Raw genomic sequence first — 19005 nt, 5'->3', positions numbered from 1 at the left:
TCTGGCGCAACCAGGGGCTTGTTTGAGGGGCTGCAGCTTGATTGAAATTCATGAGCTGGTTTGTTAAACATTGCCACAGATTTCACCAATGTTAATATGATTTTACATGAATCACCCCTTTATCTAACGATATATGTGTTAATGCGAAGTAGCCAGTGTATTATTCATAGGATTTCAGAAATATTTACCCATTTATTCAAATCTCAGTCAACTTTAATCGAAAGGAAAGCGTTTAGATCGCGTTTAAACGGAGATATCGCGTTATTTGAGGAGCACACTAATTCAAGCGGAAGTAGTTTTGAAGCCTCTTTTCCGGCGGCCATAGCGGGATACTCGGTAGGTTAAGAATTGTAGGCAATGCTGTGCAAGTTGAATCTTTGTCCATCCTCTTCACATGAACGCTCTTATGGTCCAAATCACAAGCTGATAATTCCGAATATCGCACATATTATTAATGCCATACCATTTCTGTATGAGGACCGCGAATGAGACAATTAATGTACACACCGAAGGCCAGACCTAGCTAGCTGGTAGCTCTGACACTTGGTGATACCGCCAGTTACACTCACGCTTGTTTCGGCACTGCGAGCACCAATACCGAGGGTGTTTGGTACCGACGTGTTCACGTTAAAGCGGTAACGGAATACTAACGAACTGTTCGCTTATGTTCTGTAACTGAAAAGCTTTCACTAGTTGGCCCGATTCTGAATGCGGTGGTAGCTATCGCTTATAGAGGACTAGCTGGCTGGCTACTTACAAAGATGATTTGTGCGTGTTTTAAGTGAATCAATACATTGTGCTGCCAATATGTTCAGTTAGAAAACGACCTCAGATCAGTGCAAATGATTATAAAGTACTTGTTAGTGCACCAGATTTTATTTGACGTGTTTGCTATAACATGACTGTTGTACCAGTTCATATAAGGTGACTTGCGTAGCTGTGGACTATATAATTTGTATATTTATGTAACTTGTCCGATATAATGTGTTGTGTTCTGATTGTGTTTTTTTTGTGGACTGATTTGTCTTTTTTATTTTTGCTTTGTAGCCATCATGAAGATCAACCCGTTTGTAACCTCTTCCCGGCGTAAGAACCGTAAGAGGCACTTCAATGCGCCCTCACACATTCGCAGGAAGATAATGTCTTCACCTCTCTCCAAAGAACTCCGCCAGAAGTACAATGTGAGGTCTATGCCCATTCGTAAAGACGATGAAGTCCAGGTAAGGACATCCTTTGTCTTAACTGGTAGTTTGAGGCATTTGGTGCATTCTTCCAATGATGGCTTTTATTTTTGGATTTTTGCATCTGAAACTTTTAATTGCTAAGCAATAGTTTCATCTAGTTTGAAAGAGACTGCAGTTGTATGTAAAGTGGTGATGTGTGTGCACTCCTGCAAAAGTGTAGTTTACATCCTCATGCTGTGTTGCAGTTACTGTCCAATGCTGTATAATACTGTGCTGTCATTAGGTTCAACTTAACTGCAGTTTGTGTTTTGCACTGATGTGAACAGGTTGTCAGAGGTCACTACAAGGGCCAGCAGATTGGCAAAGTTGTGCAGGTCTACAGAAAGAAGTACGTCATCTACATTGAGCGCGTGCAACGTGAGAAGGCCAATGGCACAACAGTCCATGTTGGTATCCACCCTAGCAAGGTATGAAACTGCTGCTTATGGAGCTTTTCACCTCCTGCGTCCTGCTAAGTCCATTTATGCATGTATAGCTTTCAGGACTCAGCTCATTGTTTCTTATTGACATGTTTGTCTAATCCAAAGAGTAAAAAAACCAACACTGCCAAGTTCTTTCCTCCTCTCATCCTCCTTGTTACTTATTGAAGATAGATAAATGGTTTGCAATCGATGTCACCCCATCCTGTAAAAAAAAAAATATATATATATATATATATATATATATATATATATATATATATATATATATATATATATATATATACATACATACATTTTAAGGGAACTTGTTAAATTGATAAAGTAACCCATTGCTCCCTAGCAGAGTTCATGCATGCGGGTTATATCCAAATTTATCAGGTTTTTAAAAAGTTTTTTTTTTATTTTTTTTTATATGAACGATGGGCATGACATGTTTGAGCGGCACTGTTAGACACTTGTGATGTCTGAAAATTCTGCACTGTTAGAGCAGAGTGTGTTTTACGAGTTGTTTTGTGATATCTTTTACATGAAGTGGCTACTTTTTTACATACAGGTGCTCTTTGTTGATGTAAAATACTTTTCATACAAAAGTTCAGGCACTGCAACTGAATCCAAATTTTAAATTCTACATGTTGGTACTTACTGAGGTATTCAATTTGAGTACTTTTTGTGGTAAACATGAATTTCTATTAAAGGGTCTTTATGTAATGTAGGTTAGGTGTGTTGGTTTTTGGTAGAAGCATTGGCTAAATGCTTTCGTTGATTACAGCAACAGAATCATGCAAGATCCTCCTGGCTTAACTTTTAAATAAATAGTTATGATTAGGAGAAATTAGCAGATATCTGGAATAATGGTGCTCTATAAACTAAATTGAATAACTCACTTGCAGTGAGCTGATGTCCAAATTTAATTTGTCTAAACTAAATGAGTTGTGAAGGAGTGCATCCGTCCATAATGGTGCATAATTGGTATTGTTGCATGCTGTCAAAACCTCCATTCACCCCTGTGGTTCGTGGACTTGCAGTAACTGTGACATGGCTGAAATATTGTAGGCAGTCATTGTATATTGTCATTGTAGGCAGTAGGTCTGAATTCATATCTTTACAAATATATGCGTAGTGCATATAATTGGACATGCCAGTATTATGAAGGCATATACTTCTGTTTGTAATTGCACATTTGCCATGGAAACCCAAAACAGGTGTGTACACTTACCTGTATGCTTTTTGCGAAGAGGCTTGCGATACAGTATGTGATATTTCGCTACAAGAATCTGATTAGCGTTACTCTGTGCTGCATCAGTTTCTAACCAGTAGTAATTTTGTCGTTTTGTCGATTCTTTAGACTTGGATTCATTTGGGTTTTGAAACTGGTCTTAAATGTTTTGGGTAATACATCCTCTCTTTCCCAGTACTATACTGTATTAAATATATTAATATACATGTCACACCCCTGCCTGGTCCTCTGGTTTGCATTTTAGTGTCTTTGTTATTTATTGTCCAACCTGGTTTTGGGCACCCACAGTTCAGTTGGTGTGTTGAATTGATGCATTTGGGGGGGAAATAAGTCCCAACATAGAGACTCTGTAACTACATCTTGGTTGTTCATGTGCCAATGGAAATGTGAATCTCTTTTGTTGACCAGGTCGTGATCACGAGGCTGAAGCTCGACAAGGACCGCAAAAAGATCCTGGAGCGCAAAGCCAAGTCTCGGCAGGTTGGCAAAGAGAAGGGCAAATACAAGGAGGAGACCATTGAGAAAATGCAAGAGTGAACTTTACCTTTTGCTAAAAAATAAAGAATGGAAAACCAACGGTTTTGTCGTGTCTTTTCATAGTGGGGTTTGTGGCTGTTAATGTAATTTATCAAGAGACTAAACAAGGCTTGTGAGATTATGAAACTTCATTCACAAATTGTCCTTATACAGGTACATGTCAATAAATTAGAATATCAAAAGGCTTATTTATTTCAGTAATTCAATACAAAAAGTGAAATGCATGTAGATTTATGAGATGTGTTCGGGGTCGGCGAACGTAATTTGTTGAGCTGATTGCAGATTGGCTACCATGAATGTCAATCAAAATACAACCGTCAGTGCAGATGGGCGATTCATCTACTACTTTTTATGCACATTCCTTCGCGATCGACCGACACTTCCTTCGACGTAATGAGCACCCCTGCTCTTGACGATACGGCATAAATTCCCTATGGGGTTTAGGTCAAGTGAGTTTGCTGGCCAATCAGCACAGTGATACTGTTATTAAACCTTTTGGCAGTGTGGACTGGTGCCAAGTCCTGCTGGAAAATGAAATTTCCATCTCCAAAAGCTTGTTGGCAGAGAAGCTTGAGGTGCTATAAAATGTCCTGCTAGACGGCTGTGTTGACTTTGGTCTTGATATAACTGGACCTTCACCAGCAGACGTACCTGCTTTAATAACCCAGCATCACTGTGCTTGATTGGCCAGCAAACTCACCTGACCTGAACCAAGAGGAAGGTGAGAGACACCAGACCCACCAATGCAGACAAGCTGAAGGTTGCTATCAAAGCAAACTGGGCTTCTATAACATCTCAGCAGTGCCACAGGCTGATCGCTTCCATGCTACGCTGCACTGATGCAGTAATCAGGCAAAAGCAGCCCCAACCAAGTACTGAGTGTATTTACTAGGGGTGGGCATAGATTAATTTTTTTAATCTAGATTAATCTCACTGAAATCTTGAAATTAATCTATATTAATCTATATTAAAATGGCTCATATGTGTGCTACCCAAGTAATGACTAAAAGTCAGTTTTTGAGAAACACTTGAAATAGATCACTGTTTGTTATGAAACTATATATGCATTTCACTTTTTGCATTTATACATTTTGTTACTGAAATAAATTAGAACTTTTGATGATATTCAAATTTCTTGAGATGCACCTGTATGTGAGCAGACTAAACCTAAGTAAATATGTTGTATGCTCTAATTTCACACTCTAAAATGAAGAAACAAGAACTTAGGCTTGTTAAAAAAATTATCATGGGTGGAACTGATTGCGAATGAGTTTTTGATATTGTCATTTTTTATTAACCTATATAAAACTTTTTTAGAACGATTTATATTTAAACATTCTCACTGAACTGTCAAATAAAAAAGTCCAGAATTGTCACATAAGTGAACTCTGCTGGTCGGTGGCAGTGGCGGCCCCGCCTGTGTCATGTGATCTACCGTTTTAACATGCAGAAGTGCCACTGTGTGTGAATTCAGCCTTAGACGCTGGAAACATTTAACTTTCCTGATACTTCTTCTGCAACGAAAGCCATGGCGCTGTCTTTTATCATACCAATGTGCGTTATGACAATATTTTGGGGTCTAGTTGGAGGAGTGGTTCCGTGGTTTGTTCCGAAAGGTCCGAATAGGGGGTAAGTTTATTTTAGCCTCTGCGCTGTTAGCTTAGCTGCTTTGATGAACGAGAAATAAGTTTGATGTCGACTTTTTTGCGTTTTGATCTGTCGCTGAGTAATTAATTCTTATAGTAACAATTGTTTCTCTGTAACAATTTCTTCCATCTTGTAAAAACATGATAAATGTCAAAGAAATCCAACAACACCGATGAGTAAAACTTCTGAACACTCAAAATGAATAATTTCTCTTGAAAGATGGCTCAGCTAACCTAACTAGCTGTGTTAGCTAGCGATGGGCCCTTGGTGACCGTCAGTGTTGGCTGAATTAGTCAATGTTAACTTAGTTACATTAGTAAAAGTTCGTTAACATAGTTGTGTTATCTGCCTGTTTATGCCTGTGTATGTAAAATACATTATATATATATTACACACACACACACGCAACACTTTCAAAGCATGTTTGCACGCTAGCAAAAATATTTTGGCTAGTAACAAAACTTGAGTAACTACTTGTGTTGTGAATTTAACCCCTTTAAGGAATTCATAATACATTTGAACGTCTATTAAAGAAGTGGAACTTGCTGTCTGGAAGGATTAATCATCATGTTTCTCCTTCCCCATGAGTTCAATTTTGTATCATGAATCATGTGACAGTCCAAGGACAGCTTTAAAGTCCTTTAATTTAATTTAAAGGGAATATTTCCAGGCTCTACATTGTTTTTCCCCCATTGTTCGTTACAGAGTCATTGTCACTATGCTGGTTTTAACTGCGGTTTGCTGCTACCTGTTGTAAGTATGATTTTTTTTATAACTAGCTAAATTATTTCTTCTGTTGCATCTTTCTTGAAAGTCAGGCACTGCCTTTGTAATTTCCATTGGTAAATGTTTAAACACAAAAGAGGTAAATGTGTATTCTCAGAACTTGGATATGTTTATGATGTAGAGTAAGGGCAATGTTACATGCTAAGAGCCAACACAAGGGGGCAGCACATTTGGTCTAACCTGGAATTCTTGTTTGGAGGTTTTGAGGTGAAATAATAAATGAAGTAATAAAGACGGACCAAACTATTTTATGCAGTCCTTTGTCTGTTGCGCTTATGGTGACTTCTGTTGGTAGAATGACCTGTTTTAATCTAATCCTTAATGTTTATTATTATATAGTTGGCTGATCGCAATTCTAGCCCAACTGAACCCATTGTTTGGACCAGCGCTTAGCAATGACACCATTTGGTACCTCTATTATCATTGGGGGTAGTGCTATAGTATCTCCTTCTCAACCATCATCAGGTAAATGCATTTACATTATGCCTTTCATAGTAAAGTCAAATAAATCTAAATTGAATAAATAGTGTTATAATCTATGGAAATTTCTCTCTGCAGATGTTTCTTTGCCACCCCAAAATAAAAAATTCATTTTCTCACAAGGAATATTTCTCATTTCCAAAACTGTTGTATATGTATACATATTCATCTTATAAAGCTAAACAAATGGGCAAATTTGTAGCTTTTGTTTTTCATTCTCTTGTTGAAACCTTGGATGTCTACACTGATTGTACATTTATCCTGTTGTATTTCTTGCCTGTTCTTACTTTTGTTATTTATATAACTGCAGACCTGGAATAAAACATTGAGGTGAAGACTGAGGCACATTTATTTAACTTTTACAGCAGGACTCAAACACCATTAGCATTTTAAGAGACCCAGCATTTTAAATGCTAATTTTTTTTTTTGTATTCAAAGCACACCTTCACGTGGGCCAACAAAATGTTCTAAAATTATCAATCCTGTAGCAAATTTTGCGCATCACAGTAAAATCTGATGGAGCAAATGATACTGCATTCTTCATCACATCACACTTCTTTAACATTGTGCAGTCTTCCTCATGGTTTACTGGACCTGACGAATGATCAATGTGACGCGTCTTTGGGGATTCTGGGCCGTGAGTGTGTGCACTCACACTCCTCTCTGTGGACATGTCCACTGGACATCTGGGCTTTGGCTTGGCATACAGAGCAGCAGGCCGTCAGGCCCTTCTGCCTGCAACAGGGGCAGGATAAGACCAGCTGGCTGCAGAAGTCAGTAGAGCAGAGCTGATACTGGTCCCAAGGTGCACCACAGTACCTACAATCTGATCACAGGTGGGGTGTGCACCAATTAATATACATAAATTGCTCATTGTACATCTGTCTGAAATATAAATTAATTGTACAAGTTTCTGTTAGTGGCAATATTCACTTGATGTGCGGTACCTGATATGATGTCATTGTTAAATGAGATTGCATAACGCTCATCAAATACAAAGAGTTTGCCACGGTAGAAGCCCTCAGGAAATTGTTCCAGATACTTATGAATGCCACCCTTCAGCTGATAGACATCTTTACACACATCCTGCAAAATCAGATGTGACATAAGTAACTGAAAAACACAGCAAGTGTCACTGTATGTTCGTCATATACTGGAGCTGAAAAACTCACTTTTGACCGAAGATACGCTGACCCTCGTTCACACCGTATGCCTCCAGTGCAGTACATAAGAACCTTTTTGTTACGGAAGAGGTCCAAGTTCTTGTCCACGTAGTCAGGGAAATAACTAAACTTGCGGATGTTGGGGGCCAAACAGTTTTTGAACTGGCCCTGTAGATAAACAGTTTATCATTAATGAATCATTTGTTCATTTATATAAAATGCATCAACTGCCTCCTGAAGCAACTTTTAGCAATAAAGGGAATAGGCGTACAATTTTACTCTCATAGAAGTTTCTACAGTCCAGAAGAATTGTATCACTTTTTGAGGAATCATCTTCAAGGATGGCTTGCACTTCTTTGTGAAATTCTGCAGGCTCCAGATGTGTTCCTTCATGAGCAAAACATAAAAAAATTTGTTATTTTTTACTGAGATCTTATAATAATCTTTAATACACACTGATATTTTGACAGAATCCAGAATATATATATATATATATATAAAAAATTTTTTTGTTTTACCTGCTAATCTGTAGGATACTACATCTGGATCCACACCCATCGGGACAATTTCTTTATAAACTCCAACCTTGAGTTCAGAAAAGCACTCTGCACCACCTTCACTTGTCTAAAAGCAAAACCAAAGACACATTTACTTTTAAGTACAGATCATATTGCCCTTTAGGTCTGTACCAAATATGAATGCAATAAAGCACACTTGGTATTAAGTTTACCTTAAAATCATCCTCTTGCATTACTTTGAAAATGGGATGTGTCAGCATTGCCTTGATGTAAAGGCTTGTAGCCATTTTGGTACCACCAACTGTTCCATTAATACCTTCAGTAGCAATACGAACCTTAAAGACAATAAAATACAGTGCTGTGAATAGTGACAAGTTCCTCATCCTCACCCTTGTGACAAGTTCATAATGAGAAAAGCTATTTATTTGCCTTGCCAGTCAGGTGAAGCTTTGAACACAGCTTATTCTGCCAATCACAAATGATCTTGGGATCTTTTATCTGGCAATAGCAGTAATATAGTAGGATTTCCCCCGAACCTCTGGAAAAGGACAAAATGAGCCCATGAGCACATAATAAACGTATACTGGGTGGTGCTTATTATTTGAAAGGTAAAGAGACCCTACATCACAAGATCCTTCTCAGATAGGTGGCTTGTATCAGGTATCCACGATGATGCGTCATTTGACTGACTGTCTTCATGCCCCAACACATCACCATTGGCCTGGTTGGGCATAAGATCCTGAGTCACGGTGGTGAGCTGGTGAATCTCATTTTTATGGACATTTGAGACATGCTTGTGGATTGATGTAGGGTCAGAGAATGTCTTGTCACAGCAGTGCCAAATTGGTGAGGTATCTGAAGGTGACTTTAGGACCCTCTTAGCTGCCACAAACTTTGCAAAGGTCTACAAACAAGACAAGGGAGTTCCGAGTTAATATACTGACATACGTGGTTAGTTATAGATGACGAGTATGGAAAACTTACCCTCTTTTTTATATAGGAGTAGCATTTACGAGTTGTTGAAAACTCGCATTTCTCTTGCTTGGTGATCTCGGGAGTAAGACTCTCTACATCCAAGTTAATAAGAACATTTTCTGCCAAGTTAACATTATCCATTATAGTCTGAATGCATTGAACGACAATGACTTCTACTTCGACGAGAATTATAAATGCATGTTAAAATACATTACATAAACAATGAAACATGCCATGACTTATGCAGTAATATTATATAATCATATACATTTCGATCACATAAACCCTTACTGATTCAACAAATACAATGAAACCCTCGTATGCATCACACGCAGCACTGACTACAAACTTATTTTGCCACCACGCAACGCGGACCTGTCGGAGGAAGAGAACTCTGTACTTCCGGATACGACCCACTTATACCCCGGATGTGTTTCTTTGAGTCCGACTCCTTTTATTTTCACCATTGACGGGCTGCTGTAACTAGCTAGCTATCGCCGAGACGTCTCAAATTGAGCTGTGTTGAAAAAAAAAGTCGTAAAGAAACGCAATAAAACAGATTTACATATAGTTTAAAAAACCCCGTTTGACTCAACTGGCAGAATGTCAAGGAGAAGGCACAGCGACGAGAACGACGGTGAGCTGGTGTGAGCCGGTTGGCGCTCGCGCGGGCGCCGCTATGGCGGCGCGGCTGTGTGTGTGTGTGTAGCGGAGCCGCCACAAGAGCCGCGCGTAGCGGGGACGAGGAGCCCACAAACACACCGCCTCCGTTTCTCTGTGTGGCTACAGGGTGCCAGGCGTCTGTGGTGCATTTACAGGCTAAGCGGCTAAGCTGAAAACATCCCGTTAGCAGCTCGCTGGCTCCCTCCGAGGAAGGGGCTGCTGGCCGTGGCAGGGTAGTTAACTGGCCCAGTGACCGTTATATCGGTATGGTGTGGTTATGTTATGGACCATGTTCTGTTCCTCCCAGGAAACAGGGGTATGGTGGTGTTCATTTACACTTTAATTTTTCCCGCTCAATGAATATGCTCCAGTACAGAGAGAATAGGAAGTCTAGCAAGCTAGCCAACAGCCGGGCTGTTTGTGGTCAACACGAATGTAATTGTTTGTTTATTTATTATCTGTAAACAGGTAGGGCTACACTATTATACTGGGATCCTCTAGCAAGGATCTTTACATACATGTAACGCCAGTCTCTGTAAATGTAAAATGGAAATGCTTTGCTTTCAACACCAAGGTGGACAACCTCATAAAAGGAGGAGGACCTCTGAGCCCATTGAAATCGAGGATCGGCTTGAATCATTGATTTGCAGAGTTGGAGAAAAAGTAAGTTAATGGACCAAGTTTAATGTAAATATATTGTTTCAGTTTAAAAGCATTAAATAAGCAATTGCTGTGGTTGTTTTCAAATGAAAGGTTTTAATTAAGACAATGAGTATGACCTTGTATGTTATTGCTTATGTCCTCCCAGAGTACCTCTTCTTTGGAGAGTAATTTGGAAGGTCTTGCAGGTGTTTTGGAAGCAGATCTCCCTAATTACAAAAACAAAATCTTGCGCATCTTGTGTGCTGTGTAAGTTATTTCTTTGTCATCTTTATTGTTTTATCCGTATAAGTCAAAGTGGTTAAAAATGAAATATTGCATGTGACCATAAAATGTCTTTTGACAGTGCGCGGATGTTGCCAGAAAAGTTAACAGTGTACACTACACTTGTCGGCCTTTTAAATGCTCGGAACTATAACTTTGGTGGAGAATTTGTTGAGGCCATGATCAGGCAGCTGAAGGAGACACTGAAGTCAAACCTCTACTCTGAAGCAGTTTACCTGGTCTGTATTTTACAGAGTTGGCTAATAAATCACAAGTGACTTTCTATTTCCATCTGCATTTTGCTGACCTGTTCTGTTTCTTGCTTAGGTGCGTTTCCTTAGTGATTTGGTGAACTGTCATGTCATCGCTGCTCCATCCATGGTTGCTATGTTTGAAAACTTTGTCAGTGTCACCCAGGAGGAAGACATACCACAGGTAATGTTCTATAATTACTCAAATGACATCCATGCTGTTTCTCTTCACCCCATACACGGGAAGACTCCAGCACATAACCTACCTGTGTCCACCTTTCCAGGTGCGCTCTGACTGGTATGTGTATGCTGTGCTGTCCTGTTTGCCCTGGGTTGGGAAAGAACTCTATGAAAAGAAGGATGTGGAAATGGATCGACTTCTTAATCAGATTGATGGATATCTGAAGTACGTCCTTATCTTTTTATTTATTTATTTTTTGAGTAACTCTAGTTTGATGGAATGATTTAGTTTGACATGTGAAGGAAATCAGTAATATTAGAATACAGAGATTTATTTCTGCACCCTAAATAAATACAGAATTTGTCAAATTACATTCTTGGTCAGCATTTCATCAGGTTTTTTGCACTATTATTGACGTTTTTGACATGTCTGATAAAATAAAGAGGATGCTTTGAGTTGTTCCCGATCTGAAGAACAGCTGAGCCTATATGAGGTTTCACGTTTTGAAAGTAAATCACGTGTGACTTTCAGGAGGCGGCAGAAGGTCCACGTGCCCATGCTGCAGGTGTGGACAGCAGAGAAGCCCCACCCCCAGGAAGAGGTGAGGCTCCCTCCTCCCCTGAGGCCTGCCCAGGCCAGCTTTTAGTTACCCCTGACTGAGCAGGCATGAGGCTAAGAACTCTGCACAGATTGCGGTGAGCTCTGTAAGACCCAGGAAACCGAACGGCTTTTGTTGTGTGTTGAATATCGTCATCGTTGGGGGCATTTTGTTTGACGTGAACCCTTTCCTCTCCTCTCCTAGTATCTGGACTGTCTGTGGGCTCAGGTGCAGAAGCTGAAGAAGGACCGCTGGCAGGAGCGCCACATCCTGCGACCGTACATCGCGTTCGATAGCGTGCTGTGTGAGGCCCTGCAGCACAACCTCCCCCCCTTCACCCCGCCCGCCCACTCGGACGACGCGCTCTACCCCATGCCTCGCGTCGTTTTCCGCATGTTCGACTACACCGATGCCCCTGAGGTGCGTCCTGGCCAGGGCTAACGTACTACCAGGGTGGAGACCAGCAGCAACCTCTTGTCCGTTTTAAAGCTCTTTAAATGTCAGTAAGCAGTTGCCGAAGGTGTAATGGCTGTTGTTTTATGTTCTGCCTAAATATGTAAATGAAATCAGGAACTTTATAAGCAGTTAATATGATTTTGGAGCAGTTTCCATACCCAAATGAGCCTAGAATTTCCATTGACAATTGGCTTCTTATGCTCACTGTCAATCATCAATTGACAATTAGCTTCTTGTCTTATGAATTCTGCACTTGTGAAATCTCTTCTTTACTCTTTAAAATTAGTTTCTTTGTTGTGATGTGACGGCAGACCCGCAATTATGGGGCGTCTCAAAATAAAATGCACAATATAAAAGCCCCTCCACATTTTCCATATATTGTCATAAACACGGTTCCTGCCTCAGGACTCTGATAGCTGACAGAGTTGCTGTGTGTGCTCTCAGGGCCCTGTCATGCCTGGAAGCCACTCTGTGGAGAGATTTGTGATTGAAGAGAACCTACACTGCATCATCAAGTCTCATTGGAGAGAGAGGAAGACCTGGTAAGCCCTTGTGCTGCACTGTAAACGTGTGGAAAGATGTTTAGCTGAGATTTGAGAATTTATATGACCGACAGACTGAAATGTAATTACTTATATGATTAAGACGGACTGAATGTAATTATATGATTAAGACTGTATTAAGTCATTTGCTGTTCTCTCTTGTATTCAGTGCTGCTCAGTTGCTGAGTTATCCTGGCAAGAACAAGATTCCTCTAAACTATCACATCGTTGAAGTACGTTCTGAAAACAATTCTGTCGTAACATGTTGTACGTTGTAGCTTGACAAAAGTGTTTTGTTTGATGACACTTGTTTTGCTCATGTAGCATCTTCCCCCACAAATCTCCTTAATAATGTTAACGACGAGCTGTTGTAGAATTTTCGGTTCTTATTCCCTCTCCCGGCCAGCAGTGATGACCACAGGTGTCATGGCCGTGAAGGTGCTCGTGTGCCCCGTCTCACTGGTCGCTCCTTGACCTCTGCTTCTAGGTGATCTTTGCGGAGCTGTTCCAGCTGCCTGCTCCTCCACACATTGACGTGATGTACACGGCGTTACTGATCGAGCTCTGCAAGCTGCAGCCTGGCTCTCTGCCTCAAGTCGTATCCTTTCCTGCTGCTCCTCACCATGCAGGTGTTGGCCATCAGCGCACGGGCCTTGGGCCAGTGGACCATATTATAAACACATTTAATTGCTGGCCAAACAAAAGTATGACCAGCTGATTAACTTAAAAACATTATTTGAAAAGCTCATAATGGATTTTAAAATCATGAGCATCCTCTTTACTGCAACATGGTAATAATGTTTATCACTTGAGTTGTAGAGATGTTGAAGTAAACTTACATTGTCACACTAGCAGGGAGCACACATGGCTCTGTAGGTGTGTGTGTGTGTGTGTGTGTGTGTGTGGCCTACCTGCCTGTTAGACAGACTGGTTATGGGCTTTAACTCATGCTTGCATTCAGCTTGCTCAGGCCACGGAGATGCTGTACATGAGACTGGAGACCATGAACACAACGTGCATAGATCGGTGAGTAGAGTCGGCTTCCTCAACACACAACCAGGCCCGTTATAAACCTCCTGGGTAAACAATTATGGCCAGGAAATCTGAGATGTTATAATAATAGTAATTTATTATTATAAACACTGGTCATTATGTATTTTATAATATAGCATATAGGTATGCATTTCGAAACTCAGCCGACATTAATTTTGTTTGACCTTTTTTAGATTTATCAGCTGGTTTTCGCATCATCTGAGCAACTTCCAGTTCAGATGGAGCTGGGATGACTGGTGAGATCCACCTCACGTCTGTGTACATAACGCACGCACGCTGGGGCGAGCTGTGGTGTTCACCCATCCTGCTTCCTGGATGCTTCTGCATCCGTGGTCATTAGTTTAATCTGATTTTAATTCCACAATAATGACTTGCGCAGCGTTGCTCTCGGCACAAGTGTTTCTTGCGGAGCTCTGCATGAGGGATTGCTGCAGGTGGAACTGATTAAAAAGTAAAGGGGTGGGTGGTTAGCTTAAAAGCTATGAGCAGCAATTACTGAGATGGCACAGATGCCCCCCCCCCCCCCTCTCTCTCCATGAAAATGGTTCTTTGCTTCAGTGCATCTGATGATGTAGCAGCTACTGTTTGAAGTTTCCAAATTAGTATCAAATTAGTGTGCGAGTGGCAGCAATTGTCATTTGTTGATTTAATCGTTTAAAATGATCAGGTTCTTCATTTGGGCCCTCGAAGCCTCAACCTGTGTTGTATTGGTTCCTTGTCATTTAGGGCGGACTGTTTAACAATGGACCTGGAAAAACCCAAGCCCAAATTTGTGAGAGAGGTGTTGGAAAAAAGCATGAGGTGAGAGGCTCACCTCGCTGCATGATGGGAGATTTATTCGCCCACCACATTCATGGTAATATTAGTAAACACTGGCATTAATTTATGAATTGCAGGCTTTCCTATCACCAGCGGATTGTGGATATTGTACCTCCTAGTTTCTCTGCTTTAATCCCAGCCGAACCACTATACCACTATAAATATGAAGACGAGGGCAATAGTAAGTACTGTGTAGTGACTCCTGGCTGTAAATTCAATAACTTTTCATTGGATTCTTGGCTGTACATGGATTGCTATTTAATTTTACTGGAGATGCAGGAAAATACAAGGATGTGTAGTTGCAATTAATTTAATAGTGAGAATAGTTTATAGTGATAATCTCAGTAAAGATTTACAGATTGAAATCAGTTACCTTTTTCCATTGTGTTAGTGCTAACATATAACATTTTGTGTGTGCAGGCTGACACCAGGTAAGATGTAATTGTATGTCCTCTCTTGTGCCTGCAACAGCTTCTTTGCCTGGCTATCCTGTGGCCATATCTGTGGGGAATGCCATCAAGAACCGTGCCTCAAACGAGGAGATCCTAACTGTCTTGAAAGAACTGCCCAATCCCAACCAGGAAGAGGATGATGGTACTTTTGTAGTTCTGTTAGATTCTTATTATAGTATGTTTCAAATATTTTGTTCATTTGTGACCAAACGTCACTGTGTTGACGCTGTTGCTTTTTAAATCGGTTATCATCATTAAATGCAGGTCTTGTTCTCTGGTTTCTTTATTGCGTGTGGAAGCTTTGAGATGCAGTTCCTCTCTTTCTCCAGATGAGGGCGATGGATTCAACCCTCTGAAAATAGACGTGTTTCTGCAAACACTACTTCACCTGGCTGCCAAGTCCTTCAGCCACTCCTTCAGTGCCCTGGCCAAGTGAGTGTGTTGAGTGTTCCTGAGCCGTAGGGTGACTAGCCTAGAGCCCTCGTGGTCTCCCACACCATGTCCAACTGATGGAGTATTCGTAATTGCAGACTAGAAAAATGTTTATGGAGTGTCTCGTCTATCTGTGCTATCAATGGAAAGGTGTCATTGTTTGGCTGTGAAGAAAAAGAGCAATGTAGAGGGTTTTTTTTTCTTTTCACTATCTAGTCTTACTTTTTATGTTTTTTTCTTTCTCTTTTCATTCCAATTTTTTCTCTCAGGTTCCATGAAGTGCTGAAAACTCTAACTGAGAGTGATGAGGGGAAGCTGCATATTCTCAGGGTGGTTTATGAGGCCTGGAGGAAACACCCGCAGGTCAGCACCACACACACACACACACACACACACACACACACCTGGAGGAAACACCCGCAGGTCAACACCACACACACACCTGGAGGAAACACCCGCAGGTCAACACCACACACACACCTGGAGGAAACACCCGCAGGTCAACACCACACACACCTGGAGGAAACACCCGCAGGTCAGCACCACACACACACAAACACACACATCTGGAGGAAACACCCGCAGGTCAGCACGAAACACACACATACACACACACACACCTGGAGTAAACACCCGCAGGTCAGCACCACACACACATACACACACACCTGGAGGAAACACCCGCAAGTCAGCATCACACACACACACCTGGAGGAAACACCCGCAAGTCAGCATCACACACACACACACCTGGAGGAAACACCCGCAAGTCAGCATCACACACACACACCTGGAGGAAACACCCGCAAGTCAGCATCACACACACACACCTGGAGGAAACACCCGCAGGTCAGCACCACACACACTCACACACACACCGGGAGGAAACACCCGCAGGTCAGCAACACACACACACAAACCTGGAGGAAACACCCACAGGTCAGCATCATGCATCTGTGCGCGCGTGCACACACACACACACACACACACACACACACACATACACACACACTTGGAGGATTCACCTGGAGGTTAGCACCATGCATCTCTATACACACACGCACACACAACTCTCTCGTTGAGCTATAGACAGTGTGATTCTCTCCTCATGCTTGCCATCATGTATTATACATGCTTATATTTTTTCAGGACATCCTGAACATCAGAGCTACGTCTGAAAATCACTAAAATACTGCAAAATTCTTTAAAGATAAATTGAAAGTGTTTGAGAGATTTTCAGAGAGTGGATCAAAACTCATTGTTGTATTGTGAATTTTCTATCACCATGGTCATCTTTGAGCAACTTTATGCTTTCATGTTCGTGGTTGGTCTGTCTGCCTGCACAGATGATCTCGGTGCTGGTGGATAAGATGATTCGCACACAGATCGTCGACTGTGCTGCAGTGGCCAACTGGATCTTCTCTCCTGACATGGCTCATGATTTCACAAGGCAGGTTTTTATGTCTGAAGTGTTTGCTTCAAATCGTCGTTCCTCTGCGTGTCCTGATGTTGCTGTGTGTGTTCCTCGGGTCAGGTTTTACGTGTGGGAGATCCTTCACTCCACCATCCGGAAGATGAACAAGCACGTGCAGAAGATCCAAAAGGAGCTGGAAGAGGCCAAGGAGAAGCTGGAGAAACAACAGCACAAGAAGGTACGAATGAGTTGGGAGAATGAGCAACACGGACGGGAACATGACCCGCTGAAACCCGAACCTAGAGTGCACCGCCGTGACGTGTCGGGTCGGCACAAAGCGGCATGTTCATCATGATTGCTGGTCTACAATGTCTACAAGTCTACAATGCCATCTTTGGTAACAAAGAGCCGTGGGTGCTGGTTGGGGCAGGGCATAGTGTTGGAGGCCAAGTGAAGCTAAAAACATGTTCGTCTTCAGCAAAAGGACAGTGGTGATGAAGAGGACATGGAGAAGAACAGCGAAGATGAGGACGGTCAGCTTGAGGAGCAGATTGAGAGGCTGCAGGAGAAGGTGGAGTCGGCACAGAGCGAACAGAAGAACCTCTTCCTCGTCATCTTCCAGGTATGGCTCCATTCCAGGCAGACGTACGATGTACTATAGTTTTAAGTGCGCTGATGGAATAACCGTAGACGTTCACAAACATGCATGCAGTAAATATCTACAGAGCTTTTCTGTTCAGATTATAACCACTCGTAACCGCTCGCTCTCCGCCACCCAGCGTTTCATCATGATCCTGACGGAGCACTTGGTTCGCTGTGAGACTGGGAGCGTAGACATCAACACTCCCTGGTACAAGAACTGCATTGAGCGACTGCAGCAGATCTTCCTCATGGTAGTCTTCATCGTACATTCAAACAAAAAAATAAAGTTAAGAAAAATGGAGAAAGTGCAGCCATTGCTTTATCGACACACATCAGTTTGGGAACGGTCAGTGTATCTACTGTAACTGAAAGTGGTACACTTGCATTTGTATTAAAACAGCAGATATTTCATAAACTGCTGTTAACTAATCTATTTGAAGTAATTGATTTATGAGCTAGCTGTTTTAAATGTCTGGTAATGATTCGTGTGTGTAAAGGAAACCTACCTGCAGGACCACAATACTCATGATAGATGTTTTTATCAGTATTGGTATTAAGAAAGCTGCATTTCTTAAAAAAAATAAACAACCTTGACATGAGTTTAAGATCAGTGAGTCCTTGTTCTGTACTTGTGAGTAGTATATCCAGTTGAGATCTTGAGAATTATGAGGCTGCATTTCACAACTTAATTGTCTGTTCCTCTGTGCGACTGGCAGCATCATGTGACCATTCAGCAGTACATGGGAACCTTGGAGAACCTGCTCTTCACGGCCGAGCTAGACCACCACATCCTGGCTGTGTACCAGCAATTCTGCGCCCTTCAGCTTTGAAGAAACAGAAGTCTGCAGCTAAGCGCCAGGCTGACCCCCACCCGTCCCCCACACACACACACACACACACTTTTGGCTTGTATGTTGCGTGGCATTCAAAGTATTAGCTACATCCACCAAATAAGATGAGCTCTAGGGGTGATTTTTGGTTTCCCCTGAACTAGTGATATGGAGGGCTATTCATACTTGTGTAGGGACGCCCCCCTTCCTTATTTTCTCCCGATGGTTCTGTGTTGACCATAACGTTGAGGTCTTTTTTAAAACACAAGGTTAAGTGGGCAAGTGCCGATTTTTGTTTTTATTTGGGGGAAAACTGTCAGCATTTTTATATGTATTTTATGTGTTTTTGATGGAGAGATGATTAAATGAGTTGTGAATCTAAGCCTGCATTGTTTAAGCTCTTCTGATGCTGTAATGGGTATTTTGGAACTGTAAAGAAATACACTGAAATGTCTTCCTTTTTTTAAAAAAAAAAAAAAAGTCTCTTCTTTATTCTTTCTGATTTAAATTTCCCAAATTGTTTTGATATAAAATATGAATGAGACCACATGTATTGTCTATATCCTTGTAAACATCCTCTTAACATGGTTGCAACCACAGATGCAAATGACTAGGTATCTGTGTGAGTGACTTACAAGCCAGCTCTAAGAGATTTATATAGGGTTTATATATGCTCCAGGTTTTCTCTGGGGTACTTACTACAGTATCCTGCAGGCAGAGCCATCTGCATCAGCATAAA

The 19005-nt window shown here is 41.4% G+C and overlaps 4 protein-coding genes across 7 annotated transcripts; 3 read left to right on the top strand and 1 right to left on the bottom strand.

Annotated features, from left to right (window-relative positions):
• The first annotated feature begins 193 nt into the window (after positions 1–193).
• rpl26 (ribosomal protein L26) lies at positions 194–3479 on the top strand. The gene is made up of 4 exons (XM_077005775.1): positions 194–336; positions 1048–1220; positions 1511–1651; positions 3312–3479. The coding sequence occupies exons 2-4, from the start codon at positions 1053–1055 to the stop codon at positions 3438–3440; spliced, it is 438 nt and encodes a 145-aa protein (XP_076861890.1). The 5' UTR covers positions 194–336; positions 1048–1052; the 3' UTR covers positions 3441–3479.
• A 1369-nt stretch (positions 3480–4848) lies between these two features.
• atp6v0e1 (ATPase H+ transporting V0 subunit e1) lies at positions 4849–6688 on the top strand. The gene is made up of 4 exons (XM_077005773.1): positions 4849–5069; positions 5793–5840; positions 6213–6338; positions 6432–6688. Exons 1-3 carry the CDS (start codon positions 4969–4971, stop codon positions 6304–6306), a joined length of 243 nt encoding a protein of 80 aa, XP_076861888.1. The 5' UTR covers positions 4849–4968; the 3' UTR covers positions 6307–6338; positions 6432–6688.
• Positions 6685–9407, bottom strand: tstd2 (thiosulfate sulfurtransferase like domain containing 2). Its single transcript, XM_077005769.1, has 9 exons — positions 9019–9407; positions 8658–8938; positions 8464–8572; positions 8247–8369; positions 8035–8140; positions 7788–7903; positions 7526–7684; positions 7301–7439; positions 6685–7179 (listed from the first exon to the last, which is right to left on the bottom strand). Exons 1-9 carry the CDS (start codon positions 9148–9150, stop codon positions 6959–6961), a joined length of 1386 nt encoding a protein of 461 aa, XP_076861884.1. The 5' UTR covers positions 9151–9407; the 3' UTR covers positions 6685–6958.
• Positions 9408–9449: 42 nt separating this feature from the next.
• On the top strand, positions 9450–18797 carry ncbp1 (nuclear cap binding protein subunit 1). Of its 4 annotated transcripts, none has more exons than XM_077005763.1 (23): positions 9450–9646; positions 10247–10335; positions 10481–10581; positions 10679–10835; positions 10924–11031; positions 11132–11253; positions 11560–11629; positions 11831–12046; positions 12527–12624; positions 12794–12857; positions 13112–13222; positions 13586–13650; positions 13851–13913; positions 14404–14478; positions 14574–14677; positions 14968–15090; positions 15278–15380; positions 15650–15743; positions 16727–16830; positions 16915–17032; positions 17273–17416; positions 17574–17687; positions 18153–18796. In XM_077005763.1, exons 1-23 carry the CDS (start codon positions 9613–9615, stop codon positions 18264–18266), a joined length of 2391 nt encoding a protein of 796 aa, XP_076861878.1. In that variant the 5' UTR covers positions 9450–9612; the 3' UTR covers positions 18267–18796. The 4 variants fall into 4 exon arrangements, with proteins under 4 accessions (XP_076861878.1, XP_076861879.1, XP_076861877.1 ...); XM_077005764.1 differs by lacking the exon at positions 9450–9646 and adding an exon at positions 9693–9988 and having other exon boundaries at positions 18153–18797; XM_077005762.1 differs by lacking the exon at positions 9450–9646 and adding an exon at positions 10020–10107 and having other exon boundaries at positions 18153–18797.
• Positions 18798–19005: the final 208 nt, after the last annotated feature.

The sequence above is a fragment of the Brachyhypopomus gauderio genome, chromosome 5, assembly GCF_052324685.1.
Source record: "Brachyhypopomus gauderio isolate BG-103 chromosome 5, BGAUD_0.2, whole genome shotgun sequence".
Classification (NCBI taxonomy): Eukaryota; Metazoa; Chordata; class Actinopteri; order Gymnotiformes; family Hypopomidae; genus Brachyhypopomus; species Brachyhypopomus gauderio.
Note: the sequence above shows the minus strand (reverse complement) of the source record. Positions and strands in the feature narration are given on the sequence as shown.